Raw genomic sequence first — 19,744 nt, forward strand, 5'->3', positions numbered from 1 at the left:
AACACGCCCAAGACACCATGTCAGAATGGCAACACGGACCGAACACGCCCCAGACACCATCTCCGATAGGCAGCACAGGCCGAACACACACCAGACATATGATGTCCAAACACGCCCCAGACACGATGTCCGATTGGCAGCACAGGCCGAACACACCCCAGACATGATGTTCAAACACGCCCCAGACATGATGTACGAGTGTCAATACAGGCCTAACGCGCCCAAGACGCCATGTCTGAATGGCAACACATACCGAAGACGCCCCAGACACGATGTCTGATTGGCAACTCAGATCCAAAAACAACCCAGACACCATGTTTGAATGGCCGAACATGCCCCAGACACGATGTCCGATTGGCAGCACAGGCCGAACACACCCCAGACATGATGTCCAAACACGCCCCAGACACGATGTCCGGGTATCAACACAGGCCGAACACGCCCAAGACCCCATGTCCGAATGGCAACACAGGCCGTACACACCCCAGATATCATGTCCAAACACGCCCCAGACACGATCTCCGAGTATCAACACAGGCCGAACACGCCCAAGACACCATGCCCGAATGGCAACACAGGCCGAACACACCCCAGACATGATGTCCAAACACGCTCCATACACGATGTCCGAGTATCAACACAGGCCAAGCACTCCCAAGACACCATGTCCGAATGGCAACACAGACCGAACACGCCCCAGACACCATGTTTGAATGGCAATAGGACAGGCTGAACACGCCCCAGACATGATGTCTGAACTCGCCGCAGACACGATGTCCGAGTCTCAACACAGGCCGACACGCCCCAGACATAATGTCTGAATGGCAGCAGAGGCCGAACACAACCCAGACATGATGTCGGAACACGCCCCAGACACGATGTGCGATTGGCAACACAGTCCCAACACCCCCCCCTCAGACACGATGTTAATAAGGTGAGTCATGTTTGAAATAATGTCAGTCTCGTGTTTGAAATAAGGATAGTCATGTTAGAAACAAGGATAGTCATGTTTGATATAAGGATAGTCATGTTTGAAATAAGGTTAGTCTCATGTTTGAAATGAGGATAGTCATGTTAGAAATGAGGATAGTCATGTTTGAAATGAGGATAGTCGCTATATATTCACTATGAGGTCAGTTGTAGTACCAGGCACGATTTCCCAGTGGTAACCCAATCCGAACACATCCCAGACATCATGTCCGAACTCGCCGCAGACACAATGTCAACTCAGTCCGAACACAACCCAGACACCATGTTTGAAAGGCCGATCTCGACCCAGACATGATATCCGAACACGCTCCAGACACGATGTCCGAGTATCAACACAGGCCGAACACGCCCAAGACACCATGTCTGAATGACAACACAGACCGAACACGCCCCAGACACGATGTGTGATTCGCAACACAGGCCGAACACACCCCGGACATGATGTCGAAACTCGCTCCAGACACGATGTCCAAGTGCCAAGTGTCAACACAGACCGAACACGCCCCAGACACCACGTTTGAATGGCAATAGCACAGGCCGAACATGCCCCAGACATGATGTCCGAACTCGCCGCAGACACGATGTCCGAGTGTCAACACAGGCCGACACGCCCCAGACATAATGTCCGAATGGCAGCACAGGCTGAACACAACCCAGACATGATGTCGGAACACGCCCCAGACACGATGTGCGATTGGCAACACAGTCCCAACACCTCCCCCCAGGGCCCAGACACGATGGTAATAAGGTTAGTCATGTTTGAAATAAGGCCAGTCTCGTATTTGAAATAAGGATAGTCATGTTAGAAATAAGGATAGTCATGTTTGATATAAGGATAGACATGTTTGAAATAAGGTTAGTCTCATGTTTGAAATGAGGATAGTCATGTTAGAAATGAGGAGACTCATGTTTGAAATGAGGATAGTCGCTATATATTCACTATGAGGTCAGTTGTAGTACCAGGCACGATTTCCCAGCGGTAACCCAGTCCGAACACATCCCAGATCCAGTCCGAACACATCCCAGACATCATGTCCGAACATGCCACAGACACAATGTCCGAGTGTCAACTTAGTCCGAACACAACCCAGACGCCATGTTTGAATGGCCGATCTCGACCCAGACATGATATCCGAACACGCGCCAGACACGATGTCCGATTGGCAGCACAGGCTGAACACACCCCAGACATGATGTCCGAACACGCGCCAGACACGATGCCCGGGTATCAACACAGGCCGAACACGCACAAGACACCATATCAGAATGACAACACAGACCAAACACGCCCCAGACACGATGTTTGATTGGCAACACAGGCCGAACACACCCTGGACATGATGTCCGAACACGCTCCAGACACGATGTCCGAGTGTCAACACAGGCCTAACACGCCCAAGACACCATGTATGAATGGCAACACAGACCCAACACGCCCCAGTTACTATGTCCGATGAGTGTCAACTCAGTCTGAACACAACCCAGACACCCTGTTTGAATGTCCGATCTCACCCCTGACATAATGTCCGAACACGCGCCAGACACGATGTCCGAATGGTAGCACAGGCCGAACACACCCCAGACACCATGTCCGAATGGTAGCACAGGCCGAACACACCCCAGACACAGTGTCCGAATGGCAACACAAACCGAACACGCCCCAATAACTTCGCTATCTTGTGTCGCAAATTTATAACATTGAACTTACTTAATACAGCCATAATGCACATTTTACCTCATTTTTACGTGTCGCAAGCAATAAAGCACAAGTATGTTTTGGAATGTACTGTAATCAAATGTATTGCAAACAAGAATATTCATGAATGCTAGCTAGAAAAAATCTCAAGATCATGCGTTGTCGTGCATATTTCTCTGTAGTCTGTAGGAGTCGACACCATGCGAGTGCGTTCAACGCTTCCAGTTGAAGTATTTCATCAAATTCAGCTCCATCTTCCTCGTCTGAATTGCTAGATTGTGATGGCAGAGGCAGGCTATTGTCACAATTATATTCTGAGGTTCTTCCTTGAATATAGGCAATGCACGAGATATTTTTTCAACACCGAAAGCACTGTGCTCTGTGTCAGAGAGGGTAACATTATGTATGTAACAGTGTTGGGATGACTCGAGTCATGACTTGACTCGAGTCAGACTCGAGTCACTTTTTCATATGACTTGACTTGACTCGAGTCACTTTGAAAAAATGACTTGACTTGACTTGACTCGGCGCTTCAAAAATGTGCATTGACTCGTGACTCGGAGAAAAATTTACGAGTCAATTTCAAGTCATCAAGTAAACGATGTCGATTAAATCACTGTATTTTGTGTTTGTTCGTATCGTTCGCGACACGCCTGTGTCATTTCTGAGAGTAACCATACATTCACTGATTGTACGTTCACTGATCCTCTATTGTTACATCACAGATAGATTGACCACAACCGAAATGATCACAGCTTACGTTGTCGTAGTAGCAGTAGATTAATCCAATAGCAAATATCGCAGGTGTTTCTTTAGGCGGCCCAGTTCTTACATTGATTACAGTGATCACCTTAACCAACCCTCTCGTATGATTTAAAAATCGAGCGAATATAATTTATGCGTCTATAGTCTCACGGATGTGTAGATGGGAAGTGTATTGTATCATATCAATTTTTTTCAACTTCTCGTGGCTTCGTATTCAACCCTCTTGGTTAATAATAACAGACTGTAGCAAGTAGCAGTAGCTATAGGCCTACTATACAGTTACTCACACATTTTATTGGCAGTTCTACGTGTGCGTGCGATAAAACGCCTTCTTGCATGCATATTTACCTTTATATTCGTTATTTTATTCAAGATAAATGGCCAATTATTCTGTTTATCACACAGCTAGCAAAATGTAATGAGTTTGAATCGTCACTGATACCGCGAAAATTCAATTTGACTTGAATTGTGACTTGACTCGTGACTCGACTTGACTTGACTTGACTCGAGTCACCTCAAAAAAACGAGTGACTTGACTTGACTCGAGTCACCTTCGAAAATCGATTGACTTGACTTGACTCGAGTCAAAATCTGCAATGACTCGAGATGACTCGTGACTCGAAGGTAGTGACTTGATCCCAACACTGGTATGTAAACGATAGTGACTTTTTTCGGTCAATGTTCTTGACCATATTAGTGGCGTGAATAAGTAAGTCCTCAGTGGATAGTCAGCATCTCCAAAAGCATAATCTTCATTATTTAATAATAATATGCCAAAATGCTGGGCAGTTGTGTCTTCCAAAATCGGAATCACAGTCGCACTATTTCTTCGAATACTTTGCGATAACGTACTGAACATTTGCCAGATACTTCCCCGAGGTTCTGTTCTGATCACCCGTCCGTAAATTTCAACAACTATAGCAATTTCATATTCCTTCACTGCATCGCTCTACTATACAACATCAGCAAGCAACTAAAAACAATAACAATCTGGCCACAAATATCCTGCGGTGTAGATCAGGGCTGTCGAACTCAAAATTACGTCGAGGGCCGGATTCAAACATTCGAAATGCTCGCGGGCCACCGGCTTTGCTTTTTACTTGAACATACTATTAACAAGCTAGCAAGAATAAATATAGCAACAATTTGATCACGAACGATGGAATTGACGATGGTGATTGGTTGGTTGAATGCACTTATTATAGGCTTACCATACGTCCTCTTTTAAGAGGATTTGTCCTCTTTTTTGACTTTTTTGAAAGTGTCCTCGGAGGACGCCCTTTTGTCCTCTTTTTTGAGATTTTGTCCTCTTTTTTGAAAATTTAGGTCAGATTTAGAGCAAGTTGCGAGTGATATGCCCCAAATTAGCACAGAAGTGACGCTCCGCCGGGTATTTCGGAGTGAAAAACGGTGATTTTAGCTCCGAGCGAAAAGATGACCTACGGTATTTTGAGTTCTGAGCAGAAAAGATGACCTTATTTTTTTCAGTCAACCGATCACAAAGTGGGAAAAATTCACCGTTTTTTGATAATTCTACTCCGGTTTTGCAAGTTTCAAATTCCGGGGACCTTTTGAGTCAGAAATGATACAGCACCGCAGTAGTTAGGTAAATGTGCACGACGTGCGCATGCAAGGATTATAATAAACAAACAAGAATTATCAATATAATAAGTAATTAAAGATTTACCTCATTCTCAATTTTGCAGCAATACTTTTATGACCCTGTGTGCTGCAATCAAAAAAGGGGGGGAATTGAGGCTAGAGAGAAAAAGAACAAAGAATCTCGATTGACCTTTGTACCCTGGTCAGACACGAAACTTGGGATTTGATTTATTATAATACATTGTAATTTTACTGTATTTTTCCACGACCCACAGCTGACTTCGGTCGTATACGACGGGGCTTGATAATAGTTGCCCGGCCCTGTCCTGTCATTCCGTGGTCCAATTTCGTGGCTTGAGAACAATAGTGCGTCAAACTGGTTGACTTGTCGTTCCGCTGTTGATTCAATTTCGTGTACGGTGGGTCTTAGGAATAATTGCCGGTCGTGACGTCAGTATAGTTTTCTTCTGATCCATGAGATCCTGGTGCGTGTTTTAGGTGTCCATACGTTCGGTTGTGTAAAGTGACGCTTGTGGTCTGTCTCATACTGTCGTACTTGAACCCTTTTTTGCTTTGTTGTCGACCCAGACAGTAACGAGAAATGATCTGTTATGATTATAAATATGTGTGTCATTTCGAGTCATACCGAGAATCAGAATGAATGTCGTAGTAGAAATTTCTATTAGGCGCCCCGACATAGATTAACTTAAATAAAGTAACATTATGAATATAATAAGTAATTAAACAAATAGCTGATTCTCAATTTTGCTCGCATTAACGTGTTAACTTCCGGTATTACGTACCTAGTAATCGGTGCAAGCAACAGATGTGGATGTTCCATACCTACACCGCGTTCTATCGTCTTCATAAGGACAGACAGTCCCAACCAAACAATGTATTTATGATGGGTTCTTTTTACTGCTTCACGTCTGGTCAAGCGTAATCATGCCGGTGCCTATAAATGATATGCAATTTACCGCGGGATATTAATTTTGTATGCTGTACATGATATACAACTTGAATCGATCTGTTGTCGTACTGATGCTTTGCCAGTCTGTACGATACATATGGATCACGAGTTCACCGCGCACTTGTCGTTCGAGTGCGACTAATTTCGCTGTAGACAATCAGTTGTGTTCGCGTGTACCGTAAAATATCCTTAATACATGTTATGCCAACACCTCCAAACATATTTGCAATATCATACTAAGGGTATATTGATTCGGCGGAGTGTTGCCGTCAGAGAATTGCTGTGTCACCCTTTCGAGCCTCGCATTTACCGTTCGAACTCTGAAACTACGAGTACGATGTCAGATTCAGTTGTACAGTGACGAATCGGGATAGCTCGCTTCGTCGGGATCAGTGGACTTACCTTATTTTGCTGAAACGCGCTCAGTTTCGGTGGTGCAATAATGGGGATGAATTGTGTCAGATCATACGTGATGCGATCTAGCCTGCTTTCGGTGAGGTGTAAAGATGAGCGAGAGATTTCGAAATCTGACTCCACCCCGACTCGGGTTGCCAAATCAAAGTCCAAAACATCCGGCTGGCACGAAAAGTCCTATTATTTCCACTTATTGTGAGGGTAAAATATAGCATAAATCCGACTCTCAAGGCCATTTGGCCGCATCCAGTCCGGCTTCGCTCAAAACTGATGAAATCTGCGCCCGGTCCGGAGATGCTTCGTGACCACCCCCGTCCAGACAAAATAGTTCTACTGTAATGTGGGTGTCGTGGTATATTAATTTGCTTACAACGAATCTTTGTATCTCCCCTTTGGCGGAATTCTGTTTGATTCGTCTGTACAGGTGTCATAAGTGCGATCAGATTTGGCACCTCAAGGAATATATTGGTAAAAATCGTATCACACAACGATGACAATAACTTTACCGGTCAACTATCCCGACGGGATATAAGCATAGGCGCCGAGTTACGGGTTGGCGGGGTGGCGCAGCCACCCCATGACACCTTTATGGGTTGGCGGCCACCCCATACAATAAGATTAAACGCCCACTGTCTGCGATTTTAAATCATCAGCGCTGTCAATTAGAAAGTCCGTGATAGCGTGCAAATGCCAACTATTTACCATTAACGGATACGCGCGCGAATAATTGAATACGCAGCTTCGTCGGCGACGACGAACTAGAGCTTAAAACGCCCCAATCAATTGTAATCCGTGATTAGTAATCAGACAATCGAATCAGTCTCTTTTACGACGTCGATTTGGACACGCTTGCGCTGAGAAACACCATCTTCTCTCTCGATCAGACGTGCGAATTCACGTTCTCCTATTAATTAATGTGTATTTGCGCCCATATTCGTTTACAAAATAATTCTTGAGTTAGTTCCGTGATAGTCTCTTTAATTGGAGGCTTGGAGCGCGAAATAGGACAGTGTGTTTGTGTAGCCTATGCCTGCGAATTGAAAGTAATTCCTGCGCAAAATGCGTAATGCGCATATTCATTTCTCTAACATGACTTTGCCAACTTTTATCGGGAAATGCAACAATGCAGCTCAAACGTCGTTATAATGAGCAAACAATTGTCGCGATGTCAGACTCGGAACCCCATTGTGCTGTACGCAAATTGTGGAATTACTGATTTGATGCGCGATTTCTCGTTCGCTATCATCTGTAGGTCTGCTTCATACACTCGTATTCCCTCGCTGTCACTTCTCAGTCTTTGTGTTGCCTCGCATTGTGCAGTGCACAGCTTTGAATTACGTAGTCAAATATTGATGCAACACGAGATTCTCGGTAGCGCAAATTCTGAATTTATTCGATTAGTTTGAACGGGAACCTTCTATGTTCCAATACACTTCATTGCTGGACGGACTCTGTCGAGCGCAACTATATATCGCGGATTGAATTTCAAACCTTTGGGATATGTATTTCTATTGATAAGGTCGCGCCATGCGCCCATATCGCTCTTACTGCAATAACACGTGGATAATTGGAAGCGCACCATTTTACGATCAAATTCGTTTGGCTGTTCGGTGCTTACGTAGGCCGTATCGGCCCCGGGCTGATAAACCCCAGATGCTTAGCCAAGGAGTTTCTCATTTATAACTAGAAATCCAGTTCTTTCGAGATGCTAATTCACTAATTCGTATTATCGATGCTGCGTACTGCAAATTAGCTAGAATCATTTGTATGCGAAATGGGTAATTGATATCTCATGTGCACTATCGTCGGTATTTTGATTTAGCACGTCCGCATGCAGATGCAGACCTGTTGTCGTCCGCAAAAACACTTTCGCCAAACAGTAACAATCTCCGAGTGTAATATTGTTTGTATAGGTGTATCTTTTTGATTAAGACTTATGCCCGCGTCTGAACAAATTGTTCTCGTTGCCATTGCCGAATCTGGGTATTTGGGTATGATTAGCACACCCTGTAATTGTAATTATTGCAGGTTTGCGGCATGTCTGCAATTTCGTTATCAGCGCAACCTTGCCGGCCGATTGTACAGTCCGATAAAATTGATCAATACTATGTATTTCGCACAGCGTACTGATGCGTAACGATCCTTATTAGATGTACAAATTCGACCTCGCCGTTCGAAACCTAGATTCCATCGCGTGCTCTAAGAAACACCATCTCCTATCGCGATTTGACGACCAAATATACGTTCATATTCTACAAATTAAAGTGCATTAATTGCATCGATGAGGACCGCAAGCCGCGTTTAAAATATTTTGTGAACCAATTTTGTGATAAATATTCGCGGAACGCAAAGTTGAACAGTAGGGTTGTCCAAAATTTGGAAACTTTCCAAAATGATGAGTATCAATGTCTCATTCTATAGATTATTGATAAAAAAAACAATAATGAGCCTGGAATAAGCTCACAGGAAAGTCGTTAAGATTTGTCGCAAAGCGTTTGAAGGTAGCTACCGACGAGTGGGCGTGCCAGCGACCACAGAACGGCAACAAGACTAGTAATCACGAAATCGCGGCTCTCGATTGGCTAATCGGCTATGCTTCAATGATCACGACGGCGGTGGCTCGCTGATTAGTTGTTAAAGGAGTCTGCTAACGGCGGTGATTCTGTAAGCGCATTGTAGGTTGGTTGGCAGATAATGATTTCAGAATAGTTTAGGACATGTTGAGTTACTAAATACATGATGATGAACAACCAACAGATGCTTCACATAAACTTTTAAGGCATGACTGGCTTATTGTGAAGGAAACCGCCGTAGCCTACACGTCTGTTTTGACCACGGAAAGCACGGAACACGCGGAGGAATATTGCAAAGGCGCTTATGCAAGTGGCGAACGAATTGCTCGTTTCAGAAGGGATGCATCATCATTGAACACAAATATGAAGATAAACAACGGCACTACTTTGTTTGATCATATTAGACTCATGTCGTGGTGCATAATTGAAGTCTTGAATGCTCTAAGGATTGGCTGAATCAGCCCTTATGTTGGGGACTTGTTAGACTCTTACAGTAAAATCAATTCACTCGTAAGTGCTGTCAAAGTCGTCAATGATGCCGCAGAAAGAGGTGTTAAGGTAAGCACACACTCCGCAGGTATGACCGGCAAAAAGACAGTTTGCTGGCATATCGTAGCATGTCCTGAATGAATCTTGAATCATTACCAGCTGCAACACTACAAATGCTGGAATCAAACCAGACATGGACATAAAACGAGCTAAAATACAGTGAAGCGGTGCGATCGGTACACTTCTTCGGGATTCCAATATATAAGCTATCTGTTCGGCCCATATAACAGCTTCTGAGCAGATAACATTTTGTGCGGCATCCATCTCACATATGGTGTGCTGCACCAGTTTGCAATAACTAATATACTTTACATACGCCCTGAAAACTAGGAGCACTAACGTAATTGCAACATATATCGGACTAGGTATTTCTCGGATATATATTTAATTCTAAAAGTGCACAATCATTCGCCGTTTCACCTCTGTCATGCCTGCAAAAGCTATACAAGCAAACTATCTTTTTAATGGTCATACCGGCATAGTCTGTGCTTACCTTTACTCCTTTACTCTTCTTTCTGTGTCATCATTGCCAACTTTGACAGCACTTACCAGTGAATTCGTTTTGCTGTAAGAATCTAATAAGTCCCCAGCATAAACGGCTGATTCAGCCAATCCTTAGAGCATTCAAGACGTCAAATATATACCACGAGAGCATTCAAGACGTCAAATATATACCACGACAGGAGGCTAAAAAGATCAAACATAGTAGTGCCATTGTCAAGCTTTATATTTGTGTTCAATGATGATGCATCCCTTCTGAAGCGAGCAATTCGGTCGTTGATGCCCCCTTTTGTCTAGATTTTAATATCATCACTCATCAGTAAGAGAAATATGCGGATATTTTAAAGAAATATGCATATCGGCGCTGTCGATTACCACGCATTCAACAGGATTATGACTCTAAGATAAGAGGTGGCCACAACACATTTTCAAACCGGAAAAGGCCCACGACCAAGAATGGGCTGAGAGCCCCTGGGCTTTACCTGTCGGGTAGAACCTAATCTATATCCTATCCGCTATAGACTATACATTGGGTTCGATCTGATAGGTATGGCCCCTACCCTGCGCTCGAAATATCAACCTTGATTTTATCCCGAAAATAGTACATACAATTATTAGTTCGATAAATAGTTGAGTGGTCATTGGGCGCGATTCATGAGCGAAATAATTTCAATTAGGTCAAGTCAAAACCCGGCATGAGCGACCAAACTTCGACCTTTACCGCATCGTCTTTAGTACAATGCTTAAAGGGGCACTGCGCTCAAAAAATGATGTGGTCTCAAATTGAAGAGTAGAACGAAAAAAAAATTTTGGCCGCAGCCGTTTTCTCCAGAACGCCACCGTAATGGAGCTGCAATTTATTGAAATTTCCAGAGTTGCAGCAGTCGCGGCTCCGGATAATCTCTTAACCCGTTACATGGCACGATGACTTCATCGTCGCACTTGCTCGACGCGATTACGCAGAGGACGAACTTTTGTCAGTCGATGTTATGAATGACTCATGTCTTGCACACCAAGGCGGCGCTCAACGTACGGTGTTAGGTCAGGAGGATTTGTGTCTGGAGCTTGTCACGACTCTATAGTATTTGCCAGTTGAATGATACTGAGATGCCGTTACAGTTGTATATTGATGCAGATACAGCTGCCATTTTCAAGATGTATTATTGACTGCACAGTGCACAACCTTTGGAGTAGTGGTCTTGCGGAAGAGACAGACACTTGATATTTTGCATCATTTACCCATGGCAAACCCATGGCATTATCTTGATACGGTCTAGTTTACTTGTTCAAGACACAGATGTATAGATAATCAACACGAAAATTTCATTCTCATCAAAGTTCAAATATTGTTGTGGAATTTTTTGTCGTAACATTGTTGTTCTCAGTTTCACAAACGAATCTTCTGTCTCCATCAGTTCATTCATGCAATTCCTTTGACACGTAGATATCGTAAAATTTGTTAAAATTATTAATGGTATGGAAGAAGATCTTGTTGATGAATTAACTTCTGATGAAGATACAGATGTAGAAGATTTCGATGATATCACGATATTTGGTGAGAGCCTGCCGTATCAATTCGAGCCACAATATTCAGAGGAGGAATTCGCCCGTCTTGTTGCAACTCAAGAAGCACAAACTCATGTCTCTGTAAGTATTGTACCTGTGTTTCTTGAATGCAATTTATCAATCTCATTGTATTGGTCAAAGGAATCGTCAGAAAACCAGAGTCAACTTCGGACACTTGACAACAATGAATGGTGCAGTTGCTTGAACTGTGCATGTGCATCCATGACAAACCAGAATGAACGCGTCTGCTGCAGGGAAATACAACAAATAATGGAGCTTCTGGGGAATGGAGGGTCGACTTGCATAACAGAACATGACGATTTTCTCGTACATATACATCCCTCCATTCTTAAAACGTTTTTCAAAGTGAACAGGAAAAATTGGAATAATAACAATCAACCACATGGTCCTGGCAGAAGGCTTTCTAACAAGTGGGTCCTAGAACATTTTGTTTGTGTTGTTTAGTATTGGACCTATATGTATGCGACAGGGTCTTGGGACTTATGACATGGTTCCTGGATATAAACGGCAAGTTCCTGGATATAAACGGCAATCTCCTGCATTCTTTACATATATGCTGCTATTACTTTTCAGCATTATTTTTATTGCTGCAATATACTTTGATATTTTCCAATTGCAGACAATATCGCTTGGTGTCTTATCGACACATACTGGAATGGATTATTGATGGCGACGTTTTGGGTAGCAAAAACAGGATGCCCTTGCCAGCCTGCATCGTGACTGCTATAAGGAAAAAGTACCCTAGTGATGATGGACTGTATGTCGGTTTCGAATGGCCGATAGAAAACGAACTGTGATTGATAACACTGCGGCTATGCTATATAAGTCGAAATCAGTTCTGTTGCTGTATTATTACACAGTGAACTGGAACTGTTTGCATTCTATATTCCACGAATGCCTGCAGTGCCTGATACATCAAGACTACTTTGCTTACTCGTTATTTATTAAAATAAATAATAAAAAAGAAACATCCGAGGACTTTATAGCTGTAGTCTCGTCCTCTGATGCTGATGAGAGATTTCAGACAGACTATTCCAGCAGAAGATTTATTAGATTAGAGCTAATAATCCTAACTACATCTGAGGAAAGAAACAATGCGAGAAAGCAACATTACTGCACTACTGTGAGCGCAGGCGGCAGCATATATGAGCAGTCTTCACAACACATGTTGTGAGGCAAAACTTGTGAATTCGCTGTAGCGAGAAGCAGGATATAACAACAATCCCCCCTTTTGGGATTTCGAAAAGTTCACAGGCCGAGTTCGGAGTAGCCAGGTGAGTTATAGTCCGCTAGGCGACTCAACATTCTCGTAGGGTGTTGGAGGCATTCTCCTGTACGTGAGGTGTGTCGTCCTCCTCGTGTTGTAGAGGTTCGGCTGCAGTATAGTCCGTATTGTCAATGGTTTGTGTCATTTCAAAGTCCCAGTCATCATTGTATTAATTCCTTTGCTTGACCAATTGTTCATGACTTCTGTCACTTGGGTACGTTACAACTTTGACGTCGTTCATGTGACGGGTGGTGTGTCTCCCATCAATTAATTTTCGCAGTTTCACACCATCATCAAGCACAGCAACTACCTCGTACTCTTCTGGTCCAAAAATCGGTTCAAATTTCCTCTTGTTGTAGTTTCTGATTATGACGTAGTCACCCTTTTCAATGCTTGATGGTTGCCGACGGACTGAGCTATAGCTTATAGTATTTGTAGACCTTCCTGTAGGTACAGAGCGTCATTATTTCACATTTAGTGTATCGTATTGCTGATTAATCAAATACTAAAATCACTGCAGTAGAAAAATCACAGATATCGCACTTCCGCTGTTCTCAAGGTCTTCGTTGCTTTTTCTGCGGGTATCGTGCAGTTATTTCTTTCGAAGCATAAAGGGCGAACCCATGAACAATATTCACTCGCAACAATATCACTTTCCACTAAATCGACGTATTATGTCAACGCTATATGAATGTGTGCCGAAATTCCAATACTTCGCATTCAAATCAACACTGGCATCGCACACTATTTCCTATAATGTGGGGTTATCATATTTTGGATTCGGGAAAGGAGGACGTTCGCACAAGTACGAACCGTCATACAGGTTGAAAAGCACTTTATTCTGTAGCCGTTTTTCAGAGAAACAGTAATTTCTTATCCACAACACGAATACCACCAGTCAGGGTTCCCCATGAACATGACAAAATTCATGACATTCAAAATTGGTGGTTCGGGTACTGTAGGAAAATTCATCATCCCTAACCAAAATCCAACGGCACGCAAACCTAACCTGAGCCCACAACTCCGCAGCTGACCCTAAAACATATATAATATATTCATTATATTGTAATGTTACTAATCCCCAAGCCATAATTTTAAGATACTCTCAAACCCTCATCTTATGATTCTCCAATCTGAATGCGAAACCAATTATGACCGCTCTGAATTTTGAAATGTTCAGAGGGCACACTGATTGGTGATGGTAATGTTTTATACATAACATAAGAATAGGACATGATCTATTCCTTCCCTCAAGAAATAGAATACACTAGGCCCGATTACTAGAAAAATCTAGTGACTGAATATCGTCCGTGGAACGCCGTATCTACACCACCTTGGCGTGTTAGACATATTTGCTTCAGAACATCGGCTGACAACTATCTGAAGCTCGTCCTCTGCGTGACTGCGTAATCGCGTCGAGCAAGTGCGACGATGAAGTCATCGTGCCATGTTACGGGTTAAGAGATTATCCGGAGCCAAGACTGCTGCAACTCTGGAAATTTCAATAAATTGCAGCTCCATTACGGTGGCGTTCTGAAGAAAACGGCTGCGGCCAAAATTTTTTTTTCGTTCTACTCTTCAATTTGAGACCACATCATTTTTTGAGCGCAGTGCCCCTTTAATATGGAAGCGGCAACCATGAATGTCTGAGAGGAGACGGCGGCGGAAAAAGGGTTAAGAATCACTGGAATATACCGAAGAAGCTAGAGAACATTGATGCCAGCAGGTATATAGACCTATAGCACTAAAACATTGCCATCCAACACACATGTAGGCTATTTGTATTATATTTTATGAGAGCCAGGGCACCAGAAACCCTCAAAATAGCCAAGGAACTAGAAATCGGATTCACCTCGTACTAGGGATGGCGTGAACTTCTAAAAGGTTCGTGTGAACGTGAACCTTTTTGAAATGTTCTGTGTGAACGCAAACGTAAACCTATGCCGTCAAGTGACGTCATATTGCCAATTGCAACCCTGCATTTCGGTGAATTGATATATTAATGTACGTACAGGTACACGATACCTGGCGACGACTCAGGTCACATTATGCCACAATGCTGACGTTGCATTGTGTGTCCTGAAATTGAACCTAAAGTGGAATTAGTAAATCTATGATGAAATCGCTGCTCACAGATTTAAATTTCAATCCTGCTCTAACAATCGGGACAACCGCCTTTCATCTCTATAGTTTTGACAAATTAGTTATTGAGGTCGACCAGACTATGAAATCTCGCCACTGTTTCTGGCCGCCTTTCATCTCTATAGTTTTGACAAATTAGTTATTGAGGTCGACCAGACTATGAAATCTCGCCACTGTTTCTGGCGCGTGTACGATATCATCGTAACAATGTTTGGTTTGTTTCAAATAAGCATATATATATTATCTCCATGTCTCACTATATAATGCACGAATTAATATGCTGCAACGATTGTTGTCGAACGATTCGACAATCGCCAATAAAATAACATTCGCAGAGTCAAGTGAACTACTGCGAGCTGTAGTTCATTGTTCCGAACCCGTGTTTTGCTCATTTGACCCCTAGTGACATCGAGATCCTCGTGGTCGCTCGTTCGACATGGTAGCGATTCTGTGCTGCGTCTCCTTCAGGCTTCTCGGCCACTAGGGAAATGTATGGCTGGATATTGCATGTTCTGCGCTAGCGTGAATTTCTTTTAGCTGTGGAGCGATTGAGATGGTATGCAGTTTCCGCGTGTAAATTAATGACCTTGTTGCCAGTGTCAAATCAGTGCGATGATCCCTGTAGTAGGAGATGGCTAATATTTCGTTCGATTCAAGGTAGCAACCAAAGTGTCAATTGAGCCCTATTGCAGTAGCTTGGAGTGTCTCCGTGACATGTTTTCTTTATTGACGATTGATGAGGTGCGTCTGTGAATTATTGACATCATGGTGTATGTAATTCAAGTGATCGAGTTGAGGATGAAAATGATATCCAACAAGAGATACTGCAACCATAGGCGCCGAGTTACGGGGTGGCGGCGCCGCACAGCCACCCATGACAAATTTATGGGTGGCAGTCACCCCATACAAAATGCGTAAACGCCCGCCGTCTGTCAATTAGCGAGTTCGTGATATCCCGTAAATGCCAACTATTTACCATTTACCGTTACGCGCGCGAATAATTGAATACGCAGCTTCGTCGTTAAATACGCAGCTTCGTCGGCGACGACGAACTAGTGCTTAAAACGCCCTAATACATTGTAATCCGTGATTAGTAATCATACAGTCATACAGTCGAAGCAACCTCGTTTACGACGTCGATTTCGGCATGCGTGCGCCGTGAAACTCCATCTCCTCTGTCGACCAAACGAGCGAATTCACGTTCTACTTATTAAATTGTATTTGCGCGCATATTCGTTTACAGAATAGGCCTAAGTTCTTGAGTTAATTTCGTGACAGTCTTTTTAATTGGAGCGCGAAATACGACAGTGAGTTTGTGAATGCCTGGCTGCCCATCCAATAAGTCGCTGCTGAAGAGATTCGGCGTCCTAAACATAGAAGATATGCGGAAACTAGAAATCGCCAAGTTTATGTATCAGTTTCACTGCGGTCGTTGCCCCGAATATTTCAATGACTTCTTTACCTCTGAATCAAAAGCGCACAAGTACAACACACGCGCGTCCACGTCGTCCAAATATCATATGATCGACCGAAAAGATCATCGCTCCATCAAATATGCCGGACCTGATGTGTGGAACAGTATCCCGCCGGCCATCCGACAGTCGACGAGCATGTCCACATTCAAGTCGAAATACAAGCAATTACTACTAAATAAATACAGTCCATCCTCAAGATTACCGGACCACGACTGACCTATCGATCTCGCTTCCCATGACATGCCGCCCTATTTCTTGTCGCTTTCTTTTTCTATACTGTATTCTTTACTTTCATTCAGTGTGCATGCCTCCTCTTTACTACGCCTAGGCCAAGGTGGGTGTCCGATTCCATTGACAAATCCAAGTCGCTTCGACATCTTCCTGTCTATTCATTGTATCGCATTTTTTGTGGTGTATTGAACTGATAAAATTGCTAATAAACCAATGATGATGATGAAGTCATTCCTGCGCAAAGTGAGCAATGAGCATTGAGCATATTCATTACTCTAACAAGGCTTTGCTAACTTTTATCGAGAAATGCAGCAATGCAGCTCAAACCTCGTTATAATGAGCAAACAATTGTCGCGATGTCATAGTCAGAATCACATTATGCTGTACGCAAGTTGAGGAATTGCGGATTAGATGCGCGCTTTCTCATTTGCTATTATCAGTAGGCTATACTAATTCTTGTCTGCTTTATACATTTGTCTTCCATCGATGTCACATGTCAGTGCGCATTGTGCAGTGCACGTCATTGAATTACCTTGTCAAATATTGATGGATCAAGAGATTCACGGTGGCGCAAATTCTGAATTTATTCGATTAGTTGGAGTGGGAACCTTCCGTGTTCCAATAAAATTCATTGCTGAACGGACTCTATCGAGCGCAACCATATCGAGGATCGAATTTCAAACCATCGGGATTTGTATTTCTATTGATAAGGTTGCGGCCTGATTAGGTCGGCGCGGTGAACGGACGTGCTGTTGGAGCTCCTCCGCGAATCCGTTAACTCTGGCGAAATTTCAGCGAGTATCTGCAGGCCGTGATATAGAGAAAGCTATACCTCAACGTTGCTCTGACTCTCGCATCGCGAGATGTCAGAGTCACATTCCTCACAGGAGATTGTGGATTTATCTTGGACCAAAAACACTTCAATGAAACGCAAACCTGACAGGACATCGACAGATGACGGGGATACTAATAGTCCACCAGCAAAATTGAGATCAAGCTTACAAGTAGTTGAGGAAGAGATGAAGGTTGTATTACAAGGTTTGGGTAGATCGATGAAGTTCTATCACCCAACAAAGGTGCACAGCTGCTTGCACAACACCATTGGTGATTACGAAACGATTAAAGTGATGCCGTCTGGCGATCTCCTAGTTACGTGTAAGAGTAAAAAGCAATTGACGAAGCTTCTTGAACAAGACACTTTAACCGATGCTGCTAAAAAGGTCAATATACCAGTCAAAGCGGTGATGTACAAAACGGAAAGCAAAGTCTATAACTCCAGAGCGGTTATATATGGAATCGACATTGAGACAACTGAAGACGAAATACGACAAGATCTGAAAGAGTATGGAGTGACTTTCGTCAAGAGACTGAAAACAAGGACGGACAAAGGATATGAGCCAAGCTATTGTATATTACTGGGGTTTGATTGTCCCACACCACCTGAACGAGTCTTCATCGGATACCTATCCCTTAGAACAAGACCGTACAACCCTCCACCGCTTCGCTGCTACAAATGTAATAGATACGGGCATACCAGTAAGTACTGCCGAGGAAAGCAATCTTGTACTAGATGTGGTAGTCAAGAACATGAGTACAAAACATGTAACTCGTCGGTGAGAAATTGTATTAACTGCAATGAAACGCACAGTGCAGCATATGCGGGATGCCCTGCGTACAAAAGAGAAGCAAAAATCCAAGTTATCTGCGAAAGGGAAAATGTACAGTACAAAGAAGCAAACACAAGATTTGAAACGTATGCGGATGTATGCTCAAGCCATGTTGGTAAAGATTCTAGCGAACCACAGGTTGTGAAAGAGCACAACCAAGCAAGTATCAGAACCCGCAGCTCTACGATCCCCACCCAACCACGTGGAAACGATTGCAATCCAAGTCGTTTGTCGGCGAGTTCCCCCGCGTGGGAAGGCAGCGACAACGTTCCGAACTTGCAGTCACTCTTTGCGGGTGTTCATCCGCTTTTGTTTTTCGTCTTCTTAACAGATATAGTGAACGAGTCGGTACTTGCCAGTCGGTCCGACGCTGCTGTAGATATGTCTTACCTGATTTCGTCTGCTACAAAAAAATGGTTGAGCGTGGCCATTGACACTGAATCCCTGAAGAATATGCTCAGCTCAATACCTCAAAATGTTCAGCAGTGACGGAATCCATATTTTACAATGGAATTGCCGAGGAATTTATCGAAAATTGCCGGAGTTTAAGAGATACATTGGCGAGCTCGCACAACCGCCAGACATAATTGTGTTGCAAGAGACGCACTTGGTGGAAAGATATAAGCCGAAATTTGATGGATATCAGCTATACAGAAAGGACAAAACTGTACGCAGTGGTGGATTAGCAATCCTAATCAGGGAGGGTATTCCGCATAGCTGCGTCGATATTGTTGCGCCTGAACGAATCGATGTTCTATGTATCGTTGTTGCTGGTAACAAGATTTGTAATGTATACATAGCCCCGGACTCTCCTTCAACAAAAAATGATTTCGTCTTTCTGAACCAACTAGCAACAAAATCTATCATAGTGGGAGACTTCAATTCCCATCACCAGGCCTGGGGATCGGATAGGGCAAATAAAAGAGGTGCTACTCTGTACGATTCATTGGATCGTTTTAACCTAGTCATCTTGAACACCACGATGCCAACTCACGTGAACATCGCTATCAACGCAATCAGGAGGTGGTCTCTCATTGACTTATGCATTGCATCATCTGACATAGCCTATAAATGTAACACATCAGTAACAGATGATCTCCTGGGAAGTGACCATCTTATCGTATCAACCTATTTTATGGCGCGTGCAGAGAGGGTAGAGTTACGGCCTCTAAACTGGTCTCTCAGGAAAGCCGACTGGTATAGCTTCAGCAGTCACTTCACGTACCCGCAGACTGCCGACTTCTGCAGTTCCGTTGATGAAGCGGTAGCGGATTTCTCGGAGAGGATTGTGCATGCAGCAAGCCTCTCAATTCCA

At 43.5% G+C, this 19,744-nt stretch overlaps 1 protein-coding gene and 1 long non-coding RNA gene across 3 annotated transcripts in view; both read left to right on the forward strand.

The window, feature by feature from the left end:
- Nucleotides 1–5,064: 5,064 nt before the first annotated feature.
- Nucleotides 5,065–19,744, forward strand: part of LOC145447841 (uncharacterized) — a 92,131-nt gene continuing 77,451 nt past the window's right edge. The window contains exon 1 of the long non-coding RNA XR_013917723.1: nt 5,065–6,870. This is a non-coding gene — a long non-coding RNA (uncharacterized LOC145447841). The remainder of the gene's footprint in view (nt 6,871–19,744) is intronic.
- LOC145448784 (uncharacterized) lies at nt 10,890–12,615 on the forward strand. 2 transcript variants are annotated; one of them, XM_080327237.1, is made up of 3 exons: nt 11,397–11,707; nt 11,768–12,057; nt 12,267–12,615. In XM_080327237.1, exons 1-3 carry the CDS (start codon nt 11,537–11,539, stop codon nt 12,442–12,444), a joined length of 639 nt encoding a protein of 212 aa, XP_080183363.1. In that variant the 5' UTR covers nt 11,397–11,536; the 3' UTR covers nt 12,445–12,615. The 2 variants fall into 2 exon arrangements, with proteins under 2 accessions (XP_080183362.1, XP_080183363.1); XM_080327236.1 differs by having other exon boundaries at nt 10,890–12,057.

Source organism: Botryllus schlosseri, chromosome 10 (genome assembly GCF_051294905.1).
Source record: "Botryllus schlosseri isolate E-star chromosome 10, Bs_hap1, whole genome shotgun sequence".
NCBI classification, from domain to species: Eukaryota; Metazoa; Chordata; class Ascidiacea; order Stolidobranchia; family Styelidae; genus Botryllus; species Botryllus schlosseri.